Here is a 23,789-nt window from a genome sequence, read left to right on the forward strand (position 1 = left end):
AAAAGAATAGATAAAAACGTAGAATAAAATAAGAATAAAAATGTACAATTTACAAAATAAGCTATATATATATACTTATAAGGTCAAGTGGATTATAGACTTTTTGAAGAATCCCAACATTATCTGGAATGCTTTCCCTGCATATTTATTTAATTATATTGGTGGCATTGATTTTTTTTATAAAATGCTATTTTTCTGTTGAAAAAAAGAGGAAAGGACGGTGGTTTTACAGAGTTCAAATGAAAGTGGGTGAAATGAGGTGTGTGGGAAGGAACAGGAGAGATGAGACAATCATATCAAGACTTAGATTTGGACACACTGGACTACACAGCACACTATTTAAAATGGGTAAACATGACACAGGTATATGTAATTATTGTGGACAAGAAGAAACAGTGGAGCATGTCAATTCAATTCAATTCAATTCAATTTATTTTTAATATTGCGTCAAATCACAACAGAAGTTATCTCAAGACGCTTTATATAGAGAGCAGGTCTTAGACCGTACGCCATAGTTTAGAGACCCAACAAGATCATATTGTCATATTGCATTGTGAGAGATATGAGGAAGGAAGAAGGCATTTGAGTCAAGGCCTCAAAGAGATTAAAGTACACTTTGATTTAATAGATATTCTACAAAAGAACTCACTAAATGAGTGTTATAGAACATTATTTCAGTATCTTAGACAAATTAATATGATTGGAAAAATATGAGGTTTTCTTTTTCTTTTTTTTCTTTTTCTTTTTCTTTTCTTTTTTTCTGGATATAGTAATTATTAGCCAGAATGATCCACACTCCAGACCAACTGGTGGCGGTAATGCACCAAATCGTTGTTTGCCAAGCGCCAATAAACCTCAAAGAAGAAGACAGCTGGGCGCGTCTCAACACGACTCTGTGATTGGTTGTTCTTTACTCGACTGTCAACATCTGAAACATGAACCAACAGTAAATAGAAGATTCAGGTGACTGACATGGCGACTAAGCTCGTCTCCAAGTTATTTCGTCCCTTTGTTTTCACACAGCTGGTAAGTTGTTGAATACCTTTAAACCATGCTTTACTATATAGTGCTGTTTCAGTATAAACACTCTGCTGTCCTCCGTCCAGGCGTCTCTCCGGTCGGGATGTGTCTCGTCTCGGAGGATCAGACATTTCTCCAGCGATCCGCCACCAGAGAACATCAGTCGGTATCCGGTTCCTCACAAGAAAGACCTCCCGCATGATATTTTGGAGGTGATGGAGGAAGTGGAGTCAAAGGTAAACAACAAAACGACTTTTCACATTGAGTGTTATTATTTTACCTCAGACTCCACAACCAGCACTGCTCCCAGTAGACCACAACCAGCACTGCTCCCAGTAGACCACAAACAGCACTGCTCCCAGTAGACCACTTACACACCAAAAACTGACAATAACCTGATATTTTCATTTCATTCTCACTGTGCAATATCATTTTCCACTTGTGCACTTTTGTTAATAGTCTGTTTATTGTCAATACTGTATATACTGCTCCTATTTTTATACTTCCTTCTATTTAAATGGTTCATATTTTGTTACACTTTGTTTAGCTCTTTTTTACTGTGTTAGCTGATGCATCTTGTTTTTTGCACTATTCCCTTTGCTGCTGTACACTGTACATTTCCCCACTGCGGGACTAATAATGGAATATCTTATCTTATCTTATCTTATCTTATCTTATCTTATCTTATCTTAAACTTCAACGTTTCCTTCTTCACAGGGAGGCTTTTTACCCAATGTCTTCAAAGCCCTCTCTCACAGACCAGCAGAGTTCAGAGCCTTCTTCGCTTACTACAATGAACTAATGAGCAAAGAGACAGGTTTGTGTTTGTTATGTTTCTATGTGTGGTGCCAGTAAATGATGTTACTCAGGGGCCGTGATACAAAATTCCAGGCAGGTGGGGCTCCTGAAACCTGTTGCAGGACCCTTATGCCCCTCTGGGCCATGGATGTATCTGTATCTGCCCAATGCATCATTCACACTTTACCCCTCATCCGGCTACAAGGTCAGACTACACATCATCCACCACTTAAAGGGACAGTTTGTAACTTCTTACACGTATAAATCAATCCGGGTCGGTGTCCCATACACTCCACACTGCAGAAGAGTTAGTTTAGCTCTGAGAATATCTAGTAAATGTACAGTGGACGTTTGTGCAGAAATAAATGCTGCAGCTCCTCCAGACCAACAGAGGTTTCCCGTGTCTTGTGAAGTGACGGGGCTCCGCAGCGAGAAACGTTATCGTCTCCGACCGGGTGCCGGTGTCTCCCATGTTTCCTCCGGCCGAGGTCGGGAGGTTGAGGCAGGAAAAGCCAACACTAGGATCAGCAGTGATTCATGGAGAGACCTTCGTCTGGTCAGCTAACATTACTGCCAAGCAGCTGAAATATAGAGTGATATTGTGGTTTTAGCTGACGTGTGTCGCCTCACTGTTTTGACGGATGCTCGCTCACATTCATGTACCACATGCACACGGGCGAGCGCGAGCAACAGGACACTGACTTTCATTGACTTAACGGCCACAGGTGTCGCTGTAACAACCAATTTCTGATTCTTACAAACAGTCCCTTTAAAGCTGCAGTGGGTAGAAAATAGCAAATATGATTTTAAAAAAAAGGTGTTTTTATAAAACAGTCACTATATCCTGACAGTAGTGCATGAGATAGGTAATCTGAAAAAAAATCTGTTTCTTGATGAACTAGCAGTGGCATGTAGTCTGGTAGAAACCGGTATATCAGGTACGGAAACAATTTATGTGGAAAGGAAACCACCCATTTGTTACAGACTCACACTTTCAACAGGCACTGTGGGTTTCGGTGTGTGCACCCAGTGTAAAGGGTAGAAAGGTGGTCAGACATACAGATTCAATGACGCAGACTGCATCATGTTTCTCACAGAATCGGTATAGCTTTCAGGCAACTTGGCTTCTGCACACATAATTCACATTTCTACCTCTCTAGTTGGGAAGTTACGGCGTTGCCACTATAAGAAAGTGAGAAGGGTATCATTTTCAGTCTGACTGTGTCTGCTGTGCACTCACTAAACATGCAGTAGATGTCCACCCAGACAGCCATAACAAGCAGGGAAGACTGATTTAAATAGAAGTTAATGTCTTCTCATAAAGCTTCTTGATGTGCCCATAGGCTCTTATTTTAAATAAAGTCACCAATGGGGTTTTAAAAATGTAGTTGGCAGCGCCGTTGGCAGGTAGAGTGAGATCTCGTTGTCATAGCGAGAGGGCCATAATAAAACCAAAGAGATCTGCTGAACACATTAGTCGGATTTTTTTAGTTGCTGTGCCTTTTATTTCATTGGGGTTTAAACCTCAATTGCACTTTGTTTTGTTTCCATTATGTGAAATAAAACTGAATGGGTGCTTAGTTAGCCTGAACTGTGACTTGCTGACAGGAGAACTGTGGACCCTGAGGGTAGACCAATTAAGAACCAGCGGCTCGGAATATGAACAGAGCTCCCCATTATCATGTTTAGTGAATGATAATAAAGAAAAGCCCTTAATGAGAAGAAGACATTAAGACACTATGTGGAACAGAAGCTAACCTGAGAGTGGCCCACTCCACTTCAGCTAACTAATATTTGACTTCACAAAGCCAAACCGTGTCCACTTTGCAGTCTGCGTGTGGTTATTGGATAACCACCGTCTGGCTTTTTGTTACATTTTTATTGGCCTCTGTGCATTTACACTTATACAGCTTACAATGCAAATCTATCCTGAGCAACAAAATCACACACTATAACCCGAGAGTTCTCAGGGATGTGAATGAAAACCGTCTCTACTAAACTGAACATTAAAAACAGATGGTTTTTTTTGGTCTTGTGGTCACTTCCTGAATATCATGGATCTGTTCCAGGAGGAAGTTTACTCATTTATCTGTAAAACTTTGTTGACTAAAACCAGCCAGCCGGCTCTCTACTTTATACTTTATTCTTGTTGTATGAATGTGTGTTTTGTTTTTTCACGATTTCACATTAATTCCATGTCTAATGTCTTCCAGGCGGGTTGACCAAGGCAGATCGTGAGATGATTGTAGTGGCTACCAGTATTCACAACAAATGTCTTTACTGTGTGGTATCCCACAGTGCATTGCACCGCATCTACTCCAAGAAACCCACTCTTTCCGATCAGGTATAATCTTTAAATTGATTTTTTTACTACTCGTCCCTGCTTTGCTTATTATAATACACAATTACTGTAGTGGTCACATAAGTTCTACTAGGCATTTTAATCAGAGCAAAACAATGTTTTTGTGATACAAAAAAAAGTTATCTTGTAACAGGAGAGACTTCAGAGACCAGGTCCAAAGCACACTGGAGCACACAGATTTAAGGTAATCAACTTTATTAAAGACTAACGTTTTGACGCCAACTGCATTTTTATGAATTATGAAGATACAGTTGGTGTCAAAATGTTAGTCTTTAATAAAGTTGCCTTAAACCTGTGTGCTCCAGTGTGCTTTGGACCTGGTCTCTGAAGTCTCTCCTGTTACAAGATTGCCTTATTCTGTGAGCACCGGACAGGCTTACTTTACCTTGTGAAACGGTTGAAGCGCATATAACCTCCTTTCTTCACAAAAAAAGTTATATATTAATTTAAATCGCATACATTTCCCGACCACTCTGTCTAATTATCTCCTTCCCTACTCTCCCGCAGGTCGTTGTTAACTACGAGAACGCAGAGCTGTCGCCTCGGGAGCGCGCCATGCTGGACTTTGCGATGGCCGTGTGTCGCAGCGAGACCATCACAGAGCAGCATTTCCAGTCTTTGGAGGAAGTGGGCTTTGACCGCGAGGATGCGTGGGACATCGCTGCCATCGCTGCTTTCTTTGCCATGTCCAACCGGCTCGCTCACCTCACCGACATGAGGCCAAACTTAGAATTTTATAACATGGGCCGTATACCCAAGAACAAGAGCAAGGACAAGAGCAAGTAAAATTGAGGATTTTCTTAAAGGTCCCACATTGTAAAAAGTGAGATTTTCATGTCTTTTACATTATAAAGCAGGTTTAAGTGCTATATAAATACTGTTAAACTATCAAAACGCTCAATATACTGAGAAATACACACAGCCCGTATTCAGAAATTGTGCATTTGAAACAAGCCGTTTCTGTCCATTTGTGATGTCACAAATCTACAATATTTAGACCATTACACGGTTTTAAACGTAAACATTCTAAATGTGTCCCAGTTTATTTCCTGTTGCATTTTATGTAAATAACATCAGCTGACAGGAAGTCAGAATGGACCCAAACTGTTGCCTAGCAACACAATTCCGTTGCAATTCCGTTGAAATGCACTAAAACGGAGCGTTTCAGACAGAGGGTGAATACAGGTATATTCAAGCAGACAGTATGAGGAAAATAAAGTGTTTTTTAAACATTACAGCATGTAAACATGTTCTAGTAGAAACACAAAATACAAGTATGAACTTGAAAATGAGAACGATATGGGACCTTTAAGCTCCTTAAGTATATGTGCCTTTAAAAATTGTGCTCATTTTGATTACAAAGAAGCATGAGAGAGACCATCTGAGTTTGCACCTTCCTGTGTGTGTGTTGACATTTTGTTGGTGTCTTATATAATTTGTCATTGTGTGTAACTGTACTCATTGTGTTTGCTTATTTACCATGATATTTTGAGGTTGAGGTTTTCCACTGGACACTTGCCATATGATGGGGAAAAGTTTTTTGTTTTAAGCTAGCTGTCCAGTAAATTAAACTTAATGACACATTTTCATAGTTAGTGTCCGTGTCTCATGAAAAATAATCACGTGAATCTCAAGCCAGCTCTTCATTTCCTTGTTCACCAGTTGAAAGTGCTCTGTGTTATAATGTGTTGCTCAATGCATTGTTACTGTGACTACCAGGAAGAGCGTAAATTGTTGTTCACAGCAATGTGAGCTTGTGTTCTAACTTTCAAACCTTCCCTTTTCTTCTACATAAACTATTTTTCTTGATAATGTGTAAGATTTGACACCTATTTTTTCTGATTTTACCTCTTAGTTTTCTTTGGTGAATAATTGATTCATAATAAATCACCTGTATCACAGTTCACTGCTGGCAGGACAGTAAAAATTAAGATATCACAGTCTTGGTGAAGTGCTGTGTTTCACCAACAGATGGCACCACATCCTCGCACACATTGAAAATGCTTAAATTGACACTGCTAGGCCATAATTAAAACATTAATGTGATCTTATACCCATAAGAGCTGCACATGTGAGAGACAACACACCCTTACAGAGAGGAAAAAGGATGCATGCTATTATTAGGATTAGGATCATACATGATGGGTGCTGATCTTAGCTGTAATTATCTTTCACTGGAGATGGGATGAATCACTGATCTAATATCTGTGAGCCACACAACATTCCCTCCCAAAGTTTATTTTCTGGCAACCTACTTTTAACGCTGACGTCCCTGCGCTGTCTATTATCTACAGTGATGCGAGTCAAACATGACTCCAGGCGTCACCAGAAGATTTACTTTGGTGTGTGAGTGATGTCGGAGTCACAAACACTGGGGTTGCAATGAGAGCACGTATGCAGATTGTCTTTTTTTTTGCGTGCATTTGAAAACTAGCTCCCTCACTTTGATATTTAGGAGATATTATTCACACTTGAGAAAAATGATTTGTGACTGTGAACATAGCTCTGGTGAATAACTGTCCAAAGAATCACAAATGATGTATTAACATGTTGAGTGAAAGTCATCCAGACTTTGAAAGTCATCTAAAACAGGATATTTACTTCAACATTGAATTCCTCTGACAGAGCAACACATTGTTAAATCATCTGAAAGCTAATCTATTGACGTTAGTAAAGGTCATTTCACTGATAGCTTCCTCCGAAGGGTTTCTCCTGTCCTGTCCTTATCGCCCTGATTAAGTATCATATGTCTCAGGAACTGCTCATGTTCTATTACAGCTCCTCATTAGGCACCAACCCTCCTGACCCCCATGTCTCCTTTATAGTATTAAAAGGGGACAACAGGCTCCAGCTAATTTATGGTCTACACCCGCCCCGTTGTCACTCAGCTTGTAACTCTTCAGGCCAATCAGAATAGACAGAAATAGACAGATCCCATTAAAACAAAGTTAACGGCTTTCAGGTGGAGCCTTTCACCCGTTTCTTATTGTAGCCTGTCGGTACGCTGATGGACAAATCAATACGATTTTATTCCTGTTGCAAAGTGAAAGGGGAGTCCAGGGAAGCTCAGCGCTGTCTCTTTATTCTCCCGAGGCAGATAAAACAAGTCCTGATACACAGATGTTAAATGATACAGAGCAGGAGAAAAAGAGCTGTAGAGCAAGTAAGAGGATTGGTGAGGTTGTGGGTCAAGCGGAAAAAAGATCACCAGGGAAGTAGACATCATTTATGAAGCTTAACTTCCATGTGGGTGGATATTACGGTAAAGTAAAGAGCAGTAGCAACAAGACACCCTTCATCTGGTTCTCAGAGTTTAGTCCAGGAACTTACAGCACATTTCTGAGGGGATTTTGCTTACAAATTGCAGTATTTCACGGCAACCGAAATATATAAGAATCAAACCACATTAGATTATGCAGTGTAGAAATGACCCCAAATTGACTTTTTCCATGTTTACAACATGAAAGAACCTACTTTGGAAGAAAATCATGAACCAGAGAGATAATGGACAAAAGAAAGAACTTTCAATCTGCCAACACGAACGAGAAGCCTTTAAAGTGTTCAGAAAAATGAAAATTTGCCGAAATACACTTCTATGACAGTTGGTTATGTGCTATGTGGTGAAGTTGTTTTGTGAACTGTGTCCAAGGTCAAAAATACACTTTCAATTAAAGTTTATGACGACGATGACCATGATTATGTCATCATAAACTCTAGTAATAAATGCCAAATCTTTGATACAAGCTGTTAAATTGTGAATCTGCTAGCCTTTTGTGTCTGCGCTCGGCCTCCAGACTTCCTGCAGTAGTCAACCCACATAGCTCGAGGAGAGATAAGAAGGGGTGGAGAAGTGCTTCTCATCTTTTATGCCTCCGCTGGGTGTACAGAGCAAACTCAACACAACTCTGAGAGTTGTCAGACAACTCTTCCATTCTTGCAAAGGAGAGGAGGCGGAGTGGAGAGTTAAAATGGGGGAAATTAATTCAAGGGAAAATATTGAGGGATGCTCAGACTGCCCCAAATTGCAGCTTTTTCTCTTTATTTAGTGATGGCCAAACTTTTCAAACTGTGCTAATGATTGGTGCATAGTTTGCTTTTTCAACCCACTAACTGTGGCATCAAATTCAAAGCTGACACAAACCCTCACGTCACATCTTCGACTGGATGTGAGGGCACAAGGTTGGAAACTACTGATGTGGTGTCAGCAGGGATGACGTCTCAAGATAAGAAGCAACAACTTTAACAGTTTGAATTCCAGCTCAATTAGTGCAGAGAATAGATCACAGAAACCTTGTACTAGATTAAAAACAGCAGCTGCAATAAAATCAAGTTTTTTTATACAAATTTCCTCTATTCTCACTTTGACTTTGAGCCATTGAAATGAGATAAAATTCTTGAATTGAGCAGTATTTATTTCCTTCAAATTAGGTTTGCATTGTATTTTTATGCTTTTCTAAGCTCAGTCTGTTGTTTGATGAAATATGTTGATCTTTTGGGTAACGCCTAGTCAAGCACAGATGACGTGAAATCTTGTTGTTATACCTGTATTTCCAGTTCAGCTACAACGAATAGAAAAATAAAAAGTAAACATAAATCCCTCAAAAGGAAGGATGAGGGCCTCTTACTTAAACCTGCAGTAGGCAGAATGTTTTTGGCATCATTGGGCAAAAATTCCATAATAACCTTTCAGTATATTGTAATTCAAGTGTTCTGAGAGAAAATTAGACTTCTGCACCTCCTCATGGCTCTGTTTTCAGGCTTTAAAAAATCTAGCCCGTGACGGGAGGCTTTGGCCAATCACAGGTCATTTCAGAGAGAGCGTTCCTATTGGCTGTGCTCCAGCTGGTGGGCGGTGCTTGGTATTTCCTCAACTGATCTCGACATGGCTGCCGGGTCAAAGACTTTCTCATTTTATAGCTAAACAGTACACTACAAGATGTTTCTGAAAACATTTGAGGCGAGAAATAGGCATTACAGTCAGCGCTGCCTAGTTTGACCCTTCGACGTGTATCGAGGCTATCAGTGTAAGAAAAAAAAGCCACTTGCTCTCTGTGTCACAGCTGTGTGACTGCATGTTCTATCTCTGATGTTCAGTCTGTAGGGATTCGACTCCCAGTAAAGGGACAAGTATGGCTGTTCAAATTAAATTAATGCAAACGACCCCAGCTGCAAATGCTCACAAACATGCTTATTCAACACACACACACATGCACACTTTGGCTTTGGTCAATCACAGGTCATTTCAGAGAGAGAGCGTTCCTATTGGCTGTTCATTCAACGGAGGCAGCTGTGAATCACTCGCAAACTCCGATCAAATGGTCGAACTAGGCAGCGCTGATCAAATATGAATTAATATTCTGTCACTGTAATGCTTATTTCTCGTTTTCAGAAACATCTTGTAGTGTACTGTTTAGCTGTAAAATGAGAGAAATCGGTGTTCACGAGTGATTGACAGCTGCTCATAGACAGCAGGCTCCAGCTCGGCTTTGATTGGTTGTTTTCCTCCGGTCTGTGAAATCTAGCAGATGCCATTAGGAGCACAGCAGCATATGATTTTTTTTTTTTTTTAAATTACCTGTCTCATGCACTTCTGTGAGGATATAGGGAACTTTTTCTAAAAAAATAACTTTCAATGATATTTGCTCCAATTCTACCCACTGCTGCTTTAAGTCACCATTATGACCCAATATGAAACAATTACATACCATTAGAAAAACTGGCAGAAATTTGAACTCCTCAGTACACCAGAAAGCAGTATAGTCAGGAAATGTTTGTTTGATTTATGTGACATATCAATATATACAGTATTATGCTCTATTTACACTCCAAGGGATGCACTCGCACTTTGCGACTCATTGAAGAGAATACAGACGGGCATAAGGGCTGAATCCTAACCGAGCGAGCACATACAGTATGGGACATTAGCAAATGGACAGACACAAGAATGAGGCCATTATCTTCTGTGTTAAGAATGTGTCAGTTCCTGTTAAGCATGCATGTGTGAAAGTGTCGCATATGCACAATGTTGTGTTAATGTGTGTAGCCTGTAATTTATGTTCTCAAGCAAAGTGTGCATGTGTGTGTGTTGAATAAGCATGTTTGTGAGCATTTGCAGCTGGGGTCGTTTGCATTAATTTAATTTGAACAGCCATACTTGTCCCTTTACTGGGAGTCGAATCCCTACAGACTGTACATCAGAGATAGAACATGCAGTCTCACAGCTGTGACACAGAGAGCATGAGTGGCAAAAAAGCAATTTGTCTTTGAAAATAGACTAAATGATAAATGTCAGATTTTGGTGTCAGGGCTTCTGTTTGGAGCTGACGTTTTGTTACACTGATAGCCTCGATACACGTCGAACGGTCAAACTAGGCAGCGCTGACTGTAATGCCTATTTCTCGCCTCAAATGTTTTCAGAAACATCTTGTAGTGTACTGTTTAGCTGTAAAATGAGAAAGTCTTTGACCCGGCAGCCATGTTGAGATCAGTTGAGGAAATACCATGTACCGCCCACCAGCTGGAGCACATCCAATAGGAACGCTGTCTCTGAAATGACCTGTGATTGGCCAAAGTCTCCCGTCACGGGCTAGATTTTTTAAAGCCTGAAAACAGAGCTATGAGGAGGTGCAGAAGTCTAGTTATCTCTCAGAACACTTGAATTACAATATGCTGAAAGGTTATTATGGAATTTCCTGCCAAATGATGCCAAAAACATTCTGCCTACTGCAGGTTTAATGTCTGTAGGCTACAAAATGTTGTGCCAATCCATTTGGTAGATGTTGAGCTATCACTGGATAAGTGAAAACTAACTGTGATCAAAATGTTAGGGGATCACCAAAGTCATAGGATTCATACAGATATCTGGGCCTATACAAAATTTAATGGCAATCCATTCAATAGTTAGAGATATTTCAGTCTGAACCAAGTGGTGGACCAAAATTGCCATTCCTAAAATCTCTCTCTCTTGCTCTCATATCATATGATAAGTGGAACAACCTGGGGAGACCTCATAAAGCAGGATACAAAATTGACTTCAATACATTAGTGCTGCAAATCTTCTTTTGATTTTAGATTATACCTGGATATACCAAAACTCCTAATACTCCAGGATTGTTTTGCAGATTTAAATCAGTATCACTGAGTATACCAGGATCTTTTCATTGATATCATGAATATATTTATTATATATAGTATGGCCTGGTTGACTAGGCAGAATAAGGAATCATGGGCACAACAGAAAAACACATTTGCACATCCTAAATCTGATCAGGGTGCTGGTAGACTTGCCATAGCAGCTGTCACATCAGCAGCACATCATGATGATAAAAGTAACACTGACTCACAGAGAAAGGCGTGGCAGCAGCAGCAGCAGCAGCAGCAGCCGAGGGAACTCAGCCAATGAGAATAGAAACAAGTGCCATACTTGATATCTGCCAACACAAGAGGTAAACACAGGACCCAAGTTAACCACCACATTCCCTTAAACTGCTGCAGCAGATACTATCCAGTTAGGCCTCAAGGCTTAGTGCTATATCCTCTGCTGCTCATCATCCTGACAGCACTGAGGCAAAAACTGATACGCTGCATCTCCACATGGCTGAAGCTCTTTCATGACCTCTCAGTCAACCAGTTTGAGAAGTGTTTCAGATTAGACTGTTCCAGACTGATAATCCAAATGCACATTCGCTCAGATTACTTCATGCCTGCGGATTACGGGTCATGCATCATCTCATATTTGCTTCTGAAAGAGAGAGATTCACGCTTGTAATGTTTTTTGTTTGTTTGTGTATCCCTGCTTGTTTTCTAGTAGGTATTTGCTATCGTGTATGTTTGCTTTTCATGCATTTCTGGCTGTTTGTGCGGTTATAAATGCTGTATGGTGCTGTTTTTTTTCCCCTTTTCTTTTGGAAAATGTAATTTCACGACGAAAGAGCAGGTCGGTTCCATCAAAAGTGTGACCTGCAGCCTGTCCTCTGAGCTCCATGAGCACACCGGAACTAATGGCACATTATTAGATGGAAGATTGGTTAATCACTGTGCTGTGTTTAGTTTTGGCATCATTCCCATTTTACAGTTCAAAGGCGTCAATCTGCTCTGTTTTTTCTCGGTTTTCACGGTTTCAGATTATGCATTAATCTACATTGTAATACTCTTTTTCAGAAGTCTGCTCTCTCTGCGGTTGTCCTTGAAACTTGGCAAAAATCATCACTTGGCTGACTCTATCGTACTTAGTTGCAAATGCTGTTCTCATTGTTTGTGTGTGCCATGAATATGAATATCATTTGACTCATTTAATTGCCACTATATCTCTACTGGGGGGGATTTACACGTCTCACATATAAAAGTCCTGTTTTGGTTCCAGCCTGCAGACGGAGCCAAGTAGACAGTTATCCAGACCTCTGGGCCACACAGAGGAGCAAGGGCTCTGCTCTGTCAGGACGACTATGAGGAAAGTGAGAAGAGAAGAGACTGATGGATGACAGGACTCCCTGTCCGGGCCAGCGCTGCTGCTGCTGCTCTCTCATTTGGCGATGCGTCACATTAGCATTCAGGCTGTCTCCTTTTCCCCGCCCACTGAAATGAATCACAGCTTATTACAGTAATGAAAGTGCCACGACAGAATTGATTAAATAACGCCTTAATGAATTACTGAAGTGGAATAGCGGAATAAAAGACACAGAAAAATAGAACACAATAAAGAAAATAGAACAGACAAGAGAGGAGAAGCACGACAAGACAGTAAATAGATCAATGACATGACAACAAGTCCTACAAATTGTTGTCTGTCTTGTTAAATTGTAGGTAATACTCAACGCACAAGACCCAGAACAAACTGGAGCTAGGCCCTGTTCACACCTGGTACTAGAAAGCGTCTCCATATGCGTCTTGAGTGGCCACTTGTGATCCGATCTCACTTCCCCGCTCTATATGCAAATAAACACGTCGTAAACACACGGCTAATTCAGCAGACGTTGTGATGTAATATATTACCAATTAATGTCAGTTAAATAGTTGTTGAGATACTTCAGTCTGAACCAAAGAGGTGGACCGACAGACTGACATCGCCATCCATCGAGCCTCGCCACCAGCATAGCTAAAAAGGAACGCAAGCGGATGAGGAGCAAAAAAAGCAGAATAGAGTAAGAACGGAAAATGATGTAACCGATCTAACCAAGCGATGTTTGGAGAGTGTGAAGGCGAGAGACCGTTTGGACCTGAGGACCAGACACGTAGCTGTGCTACTCGCAGGGCAAAGAGGGGAAAGACGATAGTCTGGCATGGCAGCAGTGTCCAGCAGGGTTGTTTTCCAACTCCAACCCCCCAAGGGATTGTGGGATTGATTGGAACTAGAATGAGAAAACGTGAAGAGGGAGCAAGAGAGGAGGTAAAGGCTCCGGGGGGGTGACGTCCAGTAACTCTGCGGTCGAGCTGACGTGTCTCTGTGTTTGTTGAGGAAGAAATAGCATTTGGCTGACGAAGCCCACCCACCCACAATCCACCTGCCACACATAAACACACAGCGAGAGCTGCGTTTCTCTTCTAACTAATAATGCTGGGCCAGCAGCTCAGCAGGCACAGGTCGTTGCCATATTGGATGGTAATAAGATTGAGCTTCCACCCATAACTTTTTCATGGATTTCATTACGTTCCTGCCCTTTTCCCCACTTTGCCCTACAGCTCCCTCGACCTGTTCATGGTTTGGATTTCAAAACAGTTTACCTACAATATATCACCTATACTGTAGTTGCATTATTAACCACCACAGATTAGATTTGTATCTGTATTCCCGGGGAAAAAAAGGAAAGTGTCTCTGTTTTGGTTCATAACTTTTTGATTCCCTGTGAAGTATACATCAGCTGCACGCTGAGCTCAGCAGTCTGACCGTTTGACACTCTCTGAACAGGCAATCTGGTCTCGCTCAGGCCCCCGCCGTGCACAGTGAGTGTGAATGTGTTGACAGTGTACAAGCACGCTTGTGTTTATGTGTGCGGCTAGTAGTGGCGGCTACAAACATGTACATGACACTCAGTCTTGCACTTTGCCACGTTATCACTTCATATCATCACGCTTCTTGTCGCTGGCACGACATAAAACAACAATAAACAAACACAACAACAACACTTGCTTACATTTTGTCATCTCAGGAGCCTGAGTCTGGCAGCTGAGCTGTTCTTCCTCACAGGGGGTTTGTTGTGAATACCAGGCGGTGTTGATGAGATTGGGGCACACGCATCTGTTCCAATGGTTTGTTTTCCTCAAGAGTGTTATCTAATTTTCATAATGTAAGACGTAATTTAAGACATGCAAAACATAAGGGAGAGTGTGGGGAAGGGCAAAAAGTCCCCAAATTTTGGAGACCAGGGGAAATCCTTTCAGTGAAACAAGAAACAATTTGTTTACAGGAGCAAAAATGAAACGCCAACAAAGGATTTCTCTGTATTTTGTTGCATCATTTTACCCCGTATACCTTCGCAAATCTTCCTCAACCTGTCAAAGAATACTTTATAATGGATGGTAGATGAATATATTGGAGAATCATTGGTAATCATAACAGAATAAAGATGATGTTTGCTTCATATGGTGTGTATTTAGTCTTGTGTTCGCTGAGCCTCCATCTCTTCATCACTGTTGTGCTCTGATCCCTGATGAAATTCTCCCGTCTCAGAGGTAAAAACAAGATTGAACAAATTTCTAATTAAACTGTGTACAATGTAGTTAGTGACTGAATAATTACGTTAAAACTGATTTAGAATATCTGACTTTTCCCTCGTGACAAACACCATTGTGCTCCAATTTGCTACCCTCGTACAAAATCAATGTAGTACGTGTTTTTAGATCCTAAACCAGAATGTTAGCTTTTTGCATTGCACACACACACACACACACACACACACACACACACACACACACACACACACACACACACACACAAACACGACACAAGTAATATATATTTTCCCCATAAGATCTCTATGATCACAGATAACATCACCAATTTACTGTATATTTGTCACTCCGGATGCTGCCTCCCTGTTGCATCGCTCACTTGGTGTTTCTGTGGCTGTTTACTTTCTCTTCTGGTTCAAAGGTCACCCCTGATGTCATTTTAAAGTGCTTTTACTGATATATTATTGTTTCATGCATTAACAACAGCTAACATTTCATAACCCTTAGAGCTTATAAGTGTCCTTATAATTTGGTCAGACTGAGCTTTTACTCGCAGTGATTCAGTCTAGTCAGAGAAAGGTTGGGGCAGCAGTAGTTCAGGGTCTTGCCGGTGGGAGTTTGTCTGCGTTGGTCAGTGTGTAGGTCGGTGTGTTTCCTCCTACTTTCAGGTTGTGGCTGCAGTGTGGGCGTCCTTGACGCTTGCTGCCTCCAGTGACGGTTGTTGTTTATGTGTACCAAGACGATACTGACGTCCTTCCACCTTGTTTTGTTCCATTAATGAAGGTGACCATGTTGGAGTTAAAGGGGCCAGTTTTAAAAATTCATATGTGTTATTCCTCTGGTCTAAGACAGTTAAAAAAATATTAGCAAACATGAACAACTCTCTCCCAAATCCAAAAACTAGAGTGCTTAAACTCAAACTTGTGATGTCATAGGGTATAAAGTGTGGAGCTGCTCCATAGACAATGAATGGGTAGAGATGTTCTAGATGACACTGAGAGCAGCCAGGGGAGTGATCTGAGTATATGGGAACATTTTCTGTTTCACAACTGACATCAATACAATAGAATAAAGATCATTTGGGTATAAAAAAAAGAAAACAAACATTCTGTGGGTCTCCCATTCATTGTCTATGAAGCAGCTCCAGACTTTATACCCTATGACATCACCAGTTTGTGACTTACTTCTCTGGTTTCTAGCTTTGAGAGAGAGTAGCTCATGTTCACAAACATTGATTGAACTTTCCTAGACCATGGAAATAACATATAGGAATTCTTAATTTAGGTGGTGTTCCCCTTTAATAACCTACATCAGATATTTGGAGCTAGATTCACAAGGAGGTAATGTTATCTCAGTTGCCTGTCTGTTTGTTAGTAAAAGCAGATTTCAATAAAAGGAAACGGAGGAATTATTAGTTTTAGGTGCCTGTAGTGCCACTCTGTAGTTATTTTGAAAACATTATGTTTTGCTATACGCCGTACCCTTTTCCTATAACTGGTTGCAAAACACTTGTATGCATGACTTATTTGATATACAGACCTTAATTCCTTAACAAATTATGCAAATACAATCAAAACTCCATCTTTACAAATCTACTTTGAGCAAATGTGATGATATCTCACTGGTCATAAATGATTCTGCAGATTGGTGAAGGACATGCTCTTTGCACTCTCTACTTCTTTATGTATTTTTTGGCTCCAGTATTATCTTCAGTTCATAGCGACTTACTCAGTTTGTTGTTACACACACACACACACACACACACACACACACACACACACACACACACACACACACACACATACACACTCCCAAACCTCAAGGGTGTAGCTAAGGTAAGCAGAAGAAAACAGAGAGAGAGGGATTAACCTTTAACACAGCATACAAAGAGACTGCTTGTCTCCCAGCCAAAATGCCTTGAGAACCATCAGGCACCAGGTACACGCACGCACGTACACACACACGTACACACAAACACACACACGGAGGTCACTCTTTATTGTGAATTTGCCACTTCTATCCTTAACCTATAATATCCTTGCAGCTTGGATTCTCTGTTTATTAATGTTTATCCTCAGTTATGTAATATTCTTTATGTGTGGCCTACTGACTGGTTGAGTCCAATCTCTCCCTTTTTATTTAAACAGAGCATTTAAAACACACAATTTAAGTTCCAATAGGATTTATTTTACACTGTTCATCTGAATGAATGTACATCACATCGTATTTGGTTTTGGTTCTTTCCTATTTGCCATCGTCACCCACCTGAAATGTGTTCCCTGTTTATTCCTTTCCTCTTTGACTTCTCATCTCACACATATGTACGTGTCTTCTCCACTAAACATGTAACAGCACATCCCGTTTAAAACTGTAGAGCTGGGCCAGTGGAACATCAGTTTAATGGTGCAATTGTATGGGGATACACGGTTGCAATATTAACACAGCTGCTCGTCTATATACAGTACGATCAGTCCAAATATTAACCGGTAGTTTGATGTTTGATACATCTACGGGTAATTTCTAATTTTTCTAGTGAATCTCTGTTTAGAAAGTTTGTTCAAAGTGCTGCTGTATTTTCATCGGCCTCCGTCATGGACTGTTTCACTCATTTTTATTCCCTTGCCCCGTTAATAAAGGATTAGAATACTGACACAGTGCAGGAGGCATAACTCAGCACTTTAGCGTCCCTATGTATTCACAACAGAGGAGCACTGACTGTACCCCGACCCCAGTTTGATTTGTTTATTTCTAAACCCTTGTTGTTTTGTTTTAATACTTCTATATACCAACAACCGTGGTCTGACAGAAACACCATTTCGATCGTCTATATGTCCCGCACTCGTGGAAGAATTGACAATAAAGTTGACCTTGACTTTAAAGGAATAAATGCAGCCGCTCTGCCTGAAATGTGGGTTCTGCATTATGGATTGGAGTTCATCCACAAAACATCAAACAACTGGAAGTTGAGAGGCAGCCTTTGTTGGCCACACAAAAAAAGAAATCTGAGCATATTTCCTAGACCACGGGAGGAAAACATTCCCCACATTCTTCATCTTTCATGCTTATTTAAACACATATTTCAGCTCAGATTTATATTTGATTTACTCTCCCATTCAGGATTTTATTTCCCTTCCTTAGAACAAAGAATTTTTTTTACCACTATCTAAAATAAAGGGAATTTTTTTACATTTCTCTGACCAGGTTATTTTGCTGTTTGACCAAAAGCATCGACTTTGAATTTATGCCTTTTTTGCCCTCCTATTAAATTAGCACATCCCGTCCCATTAACACGACGACATAATGAACGTACAGTTATGAAAGCTGGAGACACTTTAATGTCTCATTAGTCTTGCTAATAAATAGTGGTGACACTGATGATGACATTGTGTTTGTGGATGTGCTCATCTTTAAATATGCCATTATTGCAACTGTTTCACAACCAGATAAATGACTCACTCCCAATGTTTTTTGCATTATCCTGATTAATTTAGCGTTTCAGACATCTGGCCGATCTGTTTTCTTACTCGTCAGCTCCCAGTAAAGCTGCATATACTCTGTTTTACTTAAAAATTGTGGATGGAGTTTGCAGATTTGAAAGTACTGGTTGGTTAGTGAAGCAAAAGTCTGTTGATTTGTTTAACCCGGCAGCTGTAGCAATCTAAGAAGAGGTTTCAGCTATTATGCTATGAATGCCACAACATAACACGCTGTAATTTCAATTTATTCACCAAAGTGAATATGCTTAGTCTACTTTCTGTGGCGGATCTTCCAGATGACTAGCAACAAACTACTGGTTTCTTCCCCTCCCTCCACAGATCTATCAAGAGCCTGTTATACAGAGAATAAATAGACTTTTATTAACACCGAGAGCCAAAAACTCACACTTGGAATGACAGAGAAAGAGATAAAGAGACCAATGACGACAAAGAAGAGGTGGCTGGGAGGTGGAGGTGGCACTAAACACGTTAACAACTGTGTTGTGTGAATCAGTCACTCGGCTCCCTCTACAAAACACAGACAAAACTTACTGAAACTACAGTATAGGGCCTTTTATAAATCTACAGTATATTCTCCAGTGATATAGTGGCGGATGGGGTTGTGGAGTTTTCTTCTTGCTGTCGAGCCTCTAGCCATTGTCTGTGGTGTCAGAAGTTCAAAAGTCACATCTCTCTTCATCTTCAGTGACCACTTATGTACAGTGAAGTCCAACAAGGTACACTGATATTTTTACAGCAGTTAGACAACTTTTACTTGACCTGTTTCCAACAATTAAATCAATACGTGTAATGTCAGACCACTAAAGTACAGTTCAAAAATACAGTATTTGACTGTACTTTAGAAAGACGGTGCATGTTGTGTTACTGGTCAACACCAGTACATACCAGTCGACACAGTACTTTCTGATATAATAAACTGGATGTTTCATTATTACACTGTCCCAAACTCTTATTATGCTACATATTCTAAAATAAAACAGGCAATGCAAAGTGAAAAGTGATCCTAAATAAGCATTCCTACTCTGATGACTAAAGAAAATGCCTCTACGCTTGTGTTCAATGCTCTGTTGATCGAAGTGAAAGCAAAAACAATAAAATTCACAGTGAAACATCTCATTTTAATAACTAACCTAACATCATTACGGGGATGGTACATCATCAGAAAAAAGTCTGATTTCCTTATTAAGAGTTCAGAAGGTGAATGGTCGGTGTTTGAGCTCAGACTGAGGCGATATTTGTACATACAGTATGTGTGTGTGGATTTCTACATACAGGACAAGACTATGTCTTCAAATGAAGTAGAGAAGAGGTGAGGTGGACTGTGGTGCTGTTTGAGTCATTGTACAGTAAGTTAAGCAGTTTTTTAAATGAATGGTGCAGGTAAAACAATGATATTTATACTGTTTTCCGGGTAGACTGCCACATTATCTTTCCCTTATTGATATCTTACACAATGTAAAAAAGAAAATCTATGCAGATCCTTCCTCTGCTGCCCCAGTGATTCCCAACCTTTTACCTCTAGTCTCCCCAGGTTTGTTGTTTAGTCTGCATGTCCAACCTATATTTGTCCCTGACATCAAGACAGAGTGAAACAATGAATGTATGTTTCTATTCTTAATTTGGGATGTAACATAATGATTTGTCTTTGTAATTACTTATTCATCAATCATGAATATTTTGCTTCCTGATTGGTTCAATTGACTATATGACACGTAGTTTCTTGAGTTATTTTTTCTCATAAAACGCTGCATGGCTCCTTCCCAACAAGGTGCCCAGACTGTAGGTTGGGGACCACAAATGGCACCATTCATTGCTTTCTCTCTTCATCTTCCTACCCTCTCTCCTGCTGCTGCAACCAGCTATGTGAAGTCCTTGGAAACAGCTTCTATGAAGTTGGGTGCTGACATGAGGATGGTGAAGGTGCAAATGATGGAGAAGAGAGAGAAGGCCACCAGGCACAGCCGGTCCACCACCGCCGCCGCAAACTTCCACTCGCTGCAGATGGCCTCGGCCCTGTCCTGGTCCCGGAACCGCTGGGCTATGTACGACACCTCCTCCAAGATGCGCTGGATCTCCGGCGGGGGGAAGCCGATTCCCATCCCCAGGCCTCCGACGCCACCGCCAACTCCTCCAGACGGCTCCGCCTCATCACTGACGGAGCCACGGGCACGCCCCCCTAGCGCTACCCCGGAGTCGCTGGAAGGCGGGCAATGCGGGCTCTCCATGGGGTGGTAGTTGCCGAAGTAGAGGCTCATGGAACCGTTGGAGGTGCCAGTGGGGCAGGGCGGGCAGGACGTCTGTGAGAGGGGCATACTGAGGCTCGGTACGGTGCCCATCTCTATGGAGCTGGTGCTGGAGTGGTGCTGGGAGGCGTACTTGTAACCGCGCCGCTTGCGCTCGTCGCCAGGTTGTTTCATACGGAGAAACCAGGCACACCAGTTCAGCAGAACCACCCGAACCTGAAGAGATCAGGCTCCGTCAGTGACGCACATATTCAGGGTTATTATAGTAATCTAAAACTGAAACTAAAACGAAAATAAGCAGTGAAAAATATTTTTTTTGTAAACTGAAACTAAATAAAAACTGTATCCTTTAAGAAAAACTAAAACAAAAATATATTGCTTGGGTAAAAAACTAATAAAAATAAAATAAAAATGAACATAAATTAATTTCAGTTTATAAAAACTAATTGAAAATTCAAAACTATTAAATCTTCACAAACAAACACACACAATAACACACTCATACAAACACAGGAATTTGTGCTAAACGTTATCGATGACAACAGAGATGATTATCTGATTAAATCAGTTTCAGTCACTCACCCATTTGGGCATCTTGCCTCCGTGAGGGTCATGATGGTGAAACTGCAGCACTATAACGGTCACCACCACAGACATCCCTACGATCATCATGGTGCTGGCAAAGTACTGGGCTGCCGAGTGCACAAAAAACATCAACATCAATACTTTCAGTGTTGCTCAGAGATGCATATAAGGTCATGCCCCTATCTCTTGAACTACCCAACGCTCACATTTAATGAGCATGTACTAACAGGTAAAACATTAAACGGGAATTAATTCCAGAAATAGGTCGATTTCACACTGTAACATGAAAGGAAAGCAAAGCTGATCAATTTGTGCAAGAGGTTATATTGCCGAGGGGAAAAGATGCACACTGAAACGGGGAATCTGTGCAAAAAATTGTGACAAAACAGAGAATAGGGGTAAACAAACCAAAAAAAGTAGAGGAGAGAGAGAGAGAGAGAGATTAGCGCTGGTTCTGGAGGCATGTTTTCACCCAAAGGAGGGAACAGTAAGAGAGGAGGGAAGCATTAACTCAACACCAAGGCAGTCCAACCTTATTTGTTAGGATCATGGAAAGAAAGAAGGAAGGAGAAAGGGAGGGGTGCTTAAGGAGAGAGGAGAGGATCAAATAAGAGGTGAGGCAGAGGATGATAAAACAAAGAGGTGGGGAGAGAGATGAGGGAAGAAATAACATCCAGCAAATACAAAATAGCATTAAAGGATGTGTTTATGAGAGGTGGAAGGCTATAGAGTGCTACAGGGATGACGTATTTTTGTAGGCCAACCAGGAAGTTAGAATCGTACTGGTTCCCTCGACAAAAAGCCAATGAGAGCTTTCCATCTGGTTTGGGATTATTGCAGAAAAGATATGGCAAACACACGTTTATGATACTTATCATAATCATCATATCTTATAATAATCTCCACAAATGAACACCACTTTTATGATTTTTGAAGTGTGAATGCAATCGGCAGAAGTAAAAAGCTAACATTAGGCTATAAACAAACTACATCACGGTCGTATGAGTGAGTACACAAAGCGAGGCTGTAAAGGTGCCTTTTTCAAGACACGTAAAACCTTCAAAATTCATGAGTGCGATATTTACTGACGTATTTTATATCATAGAACAAAACGTTAAAATCTCATAAGCTTGTTTTAACCGCAGACCTTATTTCAGGCATCGAACTAAAAACTAGGGCTGTCAACTGATTAAAATATTTAATCGCACATTTTTTATTTGTTCAAAATGTACCTTAAAGGGAAATCAAGTATTTAATACTCTTATCAACATGGGAGTGGGTAAATATGCTTGCTTAATGCAAATTTATGTATATATTTATTATTAGAAATCAATTAAGAACACAAAACAATGACAAATATTGTCCAGAAACCCTCACAGGTACTGCATTTAGCATAAAAAATATGCTCAAATCATAACATGGCAAACTCAAGCCCAACAGGCAACAACAGCTGTCAGTGTGTCAGTGTGCTGACTTGATTATGACTTGCCCCAAACTGCATGTGATTATCATAAAGTGGGCATGTCTAAAGGGGAGACTCGTGGGTACCCATAGAACCCATTTTCATTCACATATCTTGAGGTCAGAGGTCAAGGGAACCCCTTTGTAAATGGCCATGCCAGTGCGAGTGCGTTATTTAGCCTCCTTCACAACTAGCTTTAAAACTGAGCCCGCTACACTCTAAAAGTCGAAAGTTGCGTTAATGCGTTAAAGAAATTAGTGCCGTTAAAACGAATTTGCAGTAATGTGTTAACTTTGACAGCCCATTCAAAAACCCATTGACTTTGAGAGGAGGGAACCGAAGTGCTAAAATGTTAACTCATTTCCGGGTTTTAGGACTCATTCCTGCACCACTCTATTTGCTGTGTCCTGAATGCTTTATGGTCAATAACTAATCACTTTGTTTTCTCTCTGGAAGAAGACTGCCTACAGATATGACGTACAATAATTCCAAAAACAAAACCACATTTCTGATTATAGCTGAACTAACTAAATTAAAAATGAGTTAAAACCGAACAGAATTAAAATGAGCTGAGCCAAATGGCCTTGAAACAGATGAGACAGGTCTAACTAAATTAGCTAAAATGAAATGAACACACTATGCTTATCTGGTGATTAAGGGCTGATGATAAAAGACATATGGCCTGATTCTGGCAGCGGCGTTGGACACTCGCTTTATATATTCCCAGTCAAGCTCAAGCGGCTACAATAACTCATATCCACATTCAGCCACTGTGTTGTAAAGGGGGCATGAGTCATTTTAACAGGGCTGCTAAAAGTGTCCCAGTTGGCCTTGTGTTGAGGTCGAGAGAAAATAAAAAACACAGATTAATCACTCTATTGATAAAGCATTTATCAGCGGCGAGGGCAGGGTGTAGTGGTGACCGTGTTCAGCATGACCAAACACTACTCACATCAATACACTCACATAATATATTTCACTTTGACCAAGAGAAACTGATAAGACACACTACATACAGGACAGCAGTTATAATTCAAAGCATCTCGCACACACATACAAGAAAAAAAAAGTCTTCATGGCCTGGTGAGAGGAGTGTTAACCAAACTGACATGTTGTCTGCCTCTTCACTTGCTCCACAAAGCCTTTGAGGCCTT

At 40.7% G+C, this 23,789-nt stretch overlaps 2 protein-coding genes across 3 annotated transcripts in view; one reads left to right on the forward strand and one right to left on the reverse strand.

The window, feature by feature from the left end:
* Positions 1 to 862: 862 nt before the first annotated feature.
* LOC141775404 (uncharacterized) lies at positions 863 to 5,992 on the forward strand. Its single transcript, XM_074648742.1, has 5 exons — positions 863 to 1,026; positions 1,107 to 1,256; positions 1,738 to 1,837; positions 4,032 to 4,162; positions 4,688 to 5,992. Exons 1-5 carry the CDS (start codon positions 973 to 975, stop codon positions 4,964 to 4,966), a joined length of 714 nt encoding a protein of 237 aa, XP_074504843.1. The 5' UTR covers positions 863 to 972; the 3' UTR covers positions 4,967 to 5,992.
* A 12,699-nt stretch (positions 5,993 to 18,691) lies between these two features.
* LOC141775400 (neuronal acetylcholine receptor subunit alpha-7-like) overlaps positions 18,692 to 23,789 on the reverse strand; it is a 49,333-nt gene continuing 44,235 nt past the window's right edge. For both annotated transcript variants that reach the window (XM_074648737.1, XM_074648736.1), the window contains 2 exons: positions 21,171 to 21,280; positions 18,692 to 20,804 (listed from right to left, as the gene is read on the reverse strand). In XM_074648737.1, the coding sequence (XP_074504838.1) occupies positions 20,205 to 20,804; positions 21,171 to 21,280 (710 nt within the window). In that variant the 3' untranslated portion in view covers positions 18,692 to 20,204. The remainder of the gene's footprint in view (positions 20,805 to 21,170; positions 21,281 to 23,789) is intronic.

This window comes from Sebastes fasciatus, chromosome 10 (genome assembly GCF_043250625.1).
Source record: "Sebastes fasciatus isolate fSebFas1 chromosome 10, fSebFas1.pri, whole genome shotgun sequence".
In the NCBI taxonomy this organism is placed as follows: domain Eukaryota; kingdom Metazoa; phylum Chordata; class Actinopteri; order Perciformes; family Sebastidae; genus Sebastes; species Sebastes fasciatus.

What these genes read in the sequence shown, in the direction of transcription:
- LOC141775404 (XM_074648742.1), top strand. Translation starts at nt 973, where the DNA reads ATGGCGACTAAGCTCGTCTCCAAGTTATTTCGTCCCTTTGTTTTCACA. An exon ending in CCTTTGTTTTCACACAGCTG is followed by an intron (nt 1,027 to 1,106) that starts GTAAGTTGTTGA and finishes TCCTCCGTCCAG; the next exon opens with GCGTCTCTCCGGTCGGGATG. An exon ending in ACTAATGAGCAAAGAGACAG is followed by an intron (nt 1,838 to 4,031) that starts GTTTGTGTTTGT and finishes AATGTCTTCCAG; the next exon opens with GCGGGTTGACCAAGGCAGAT.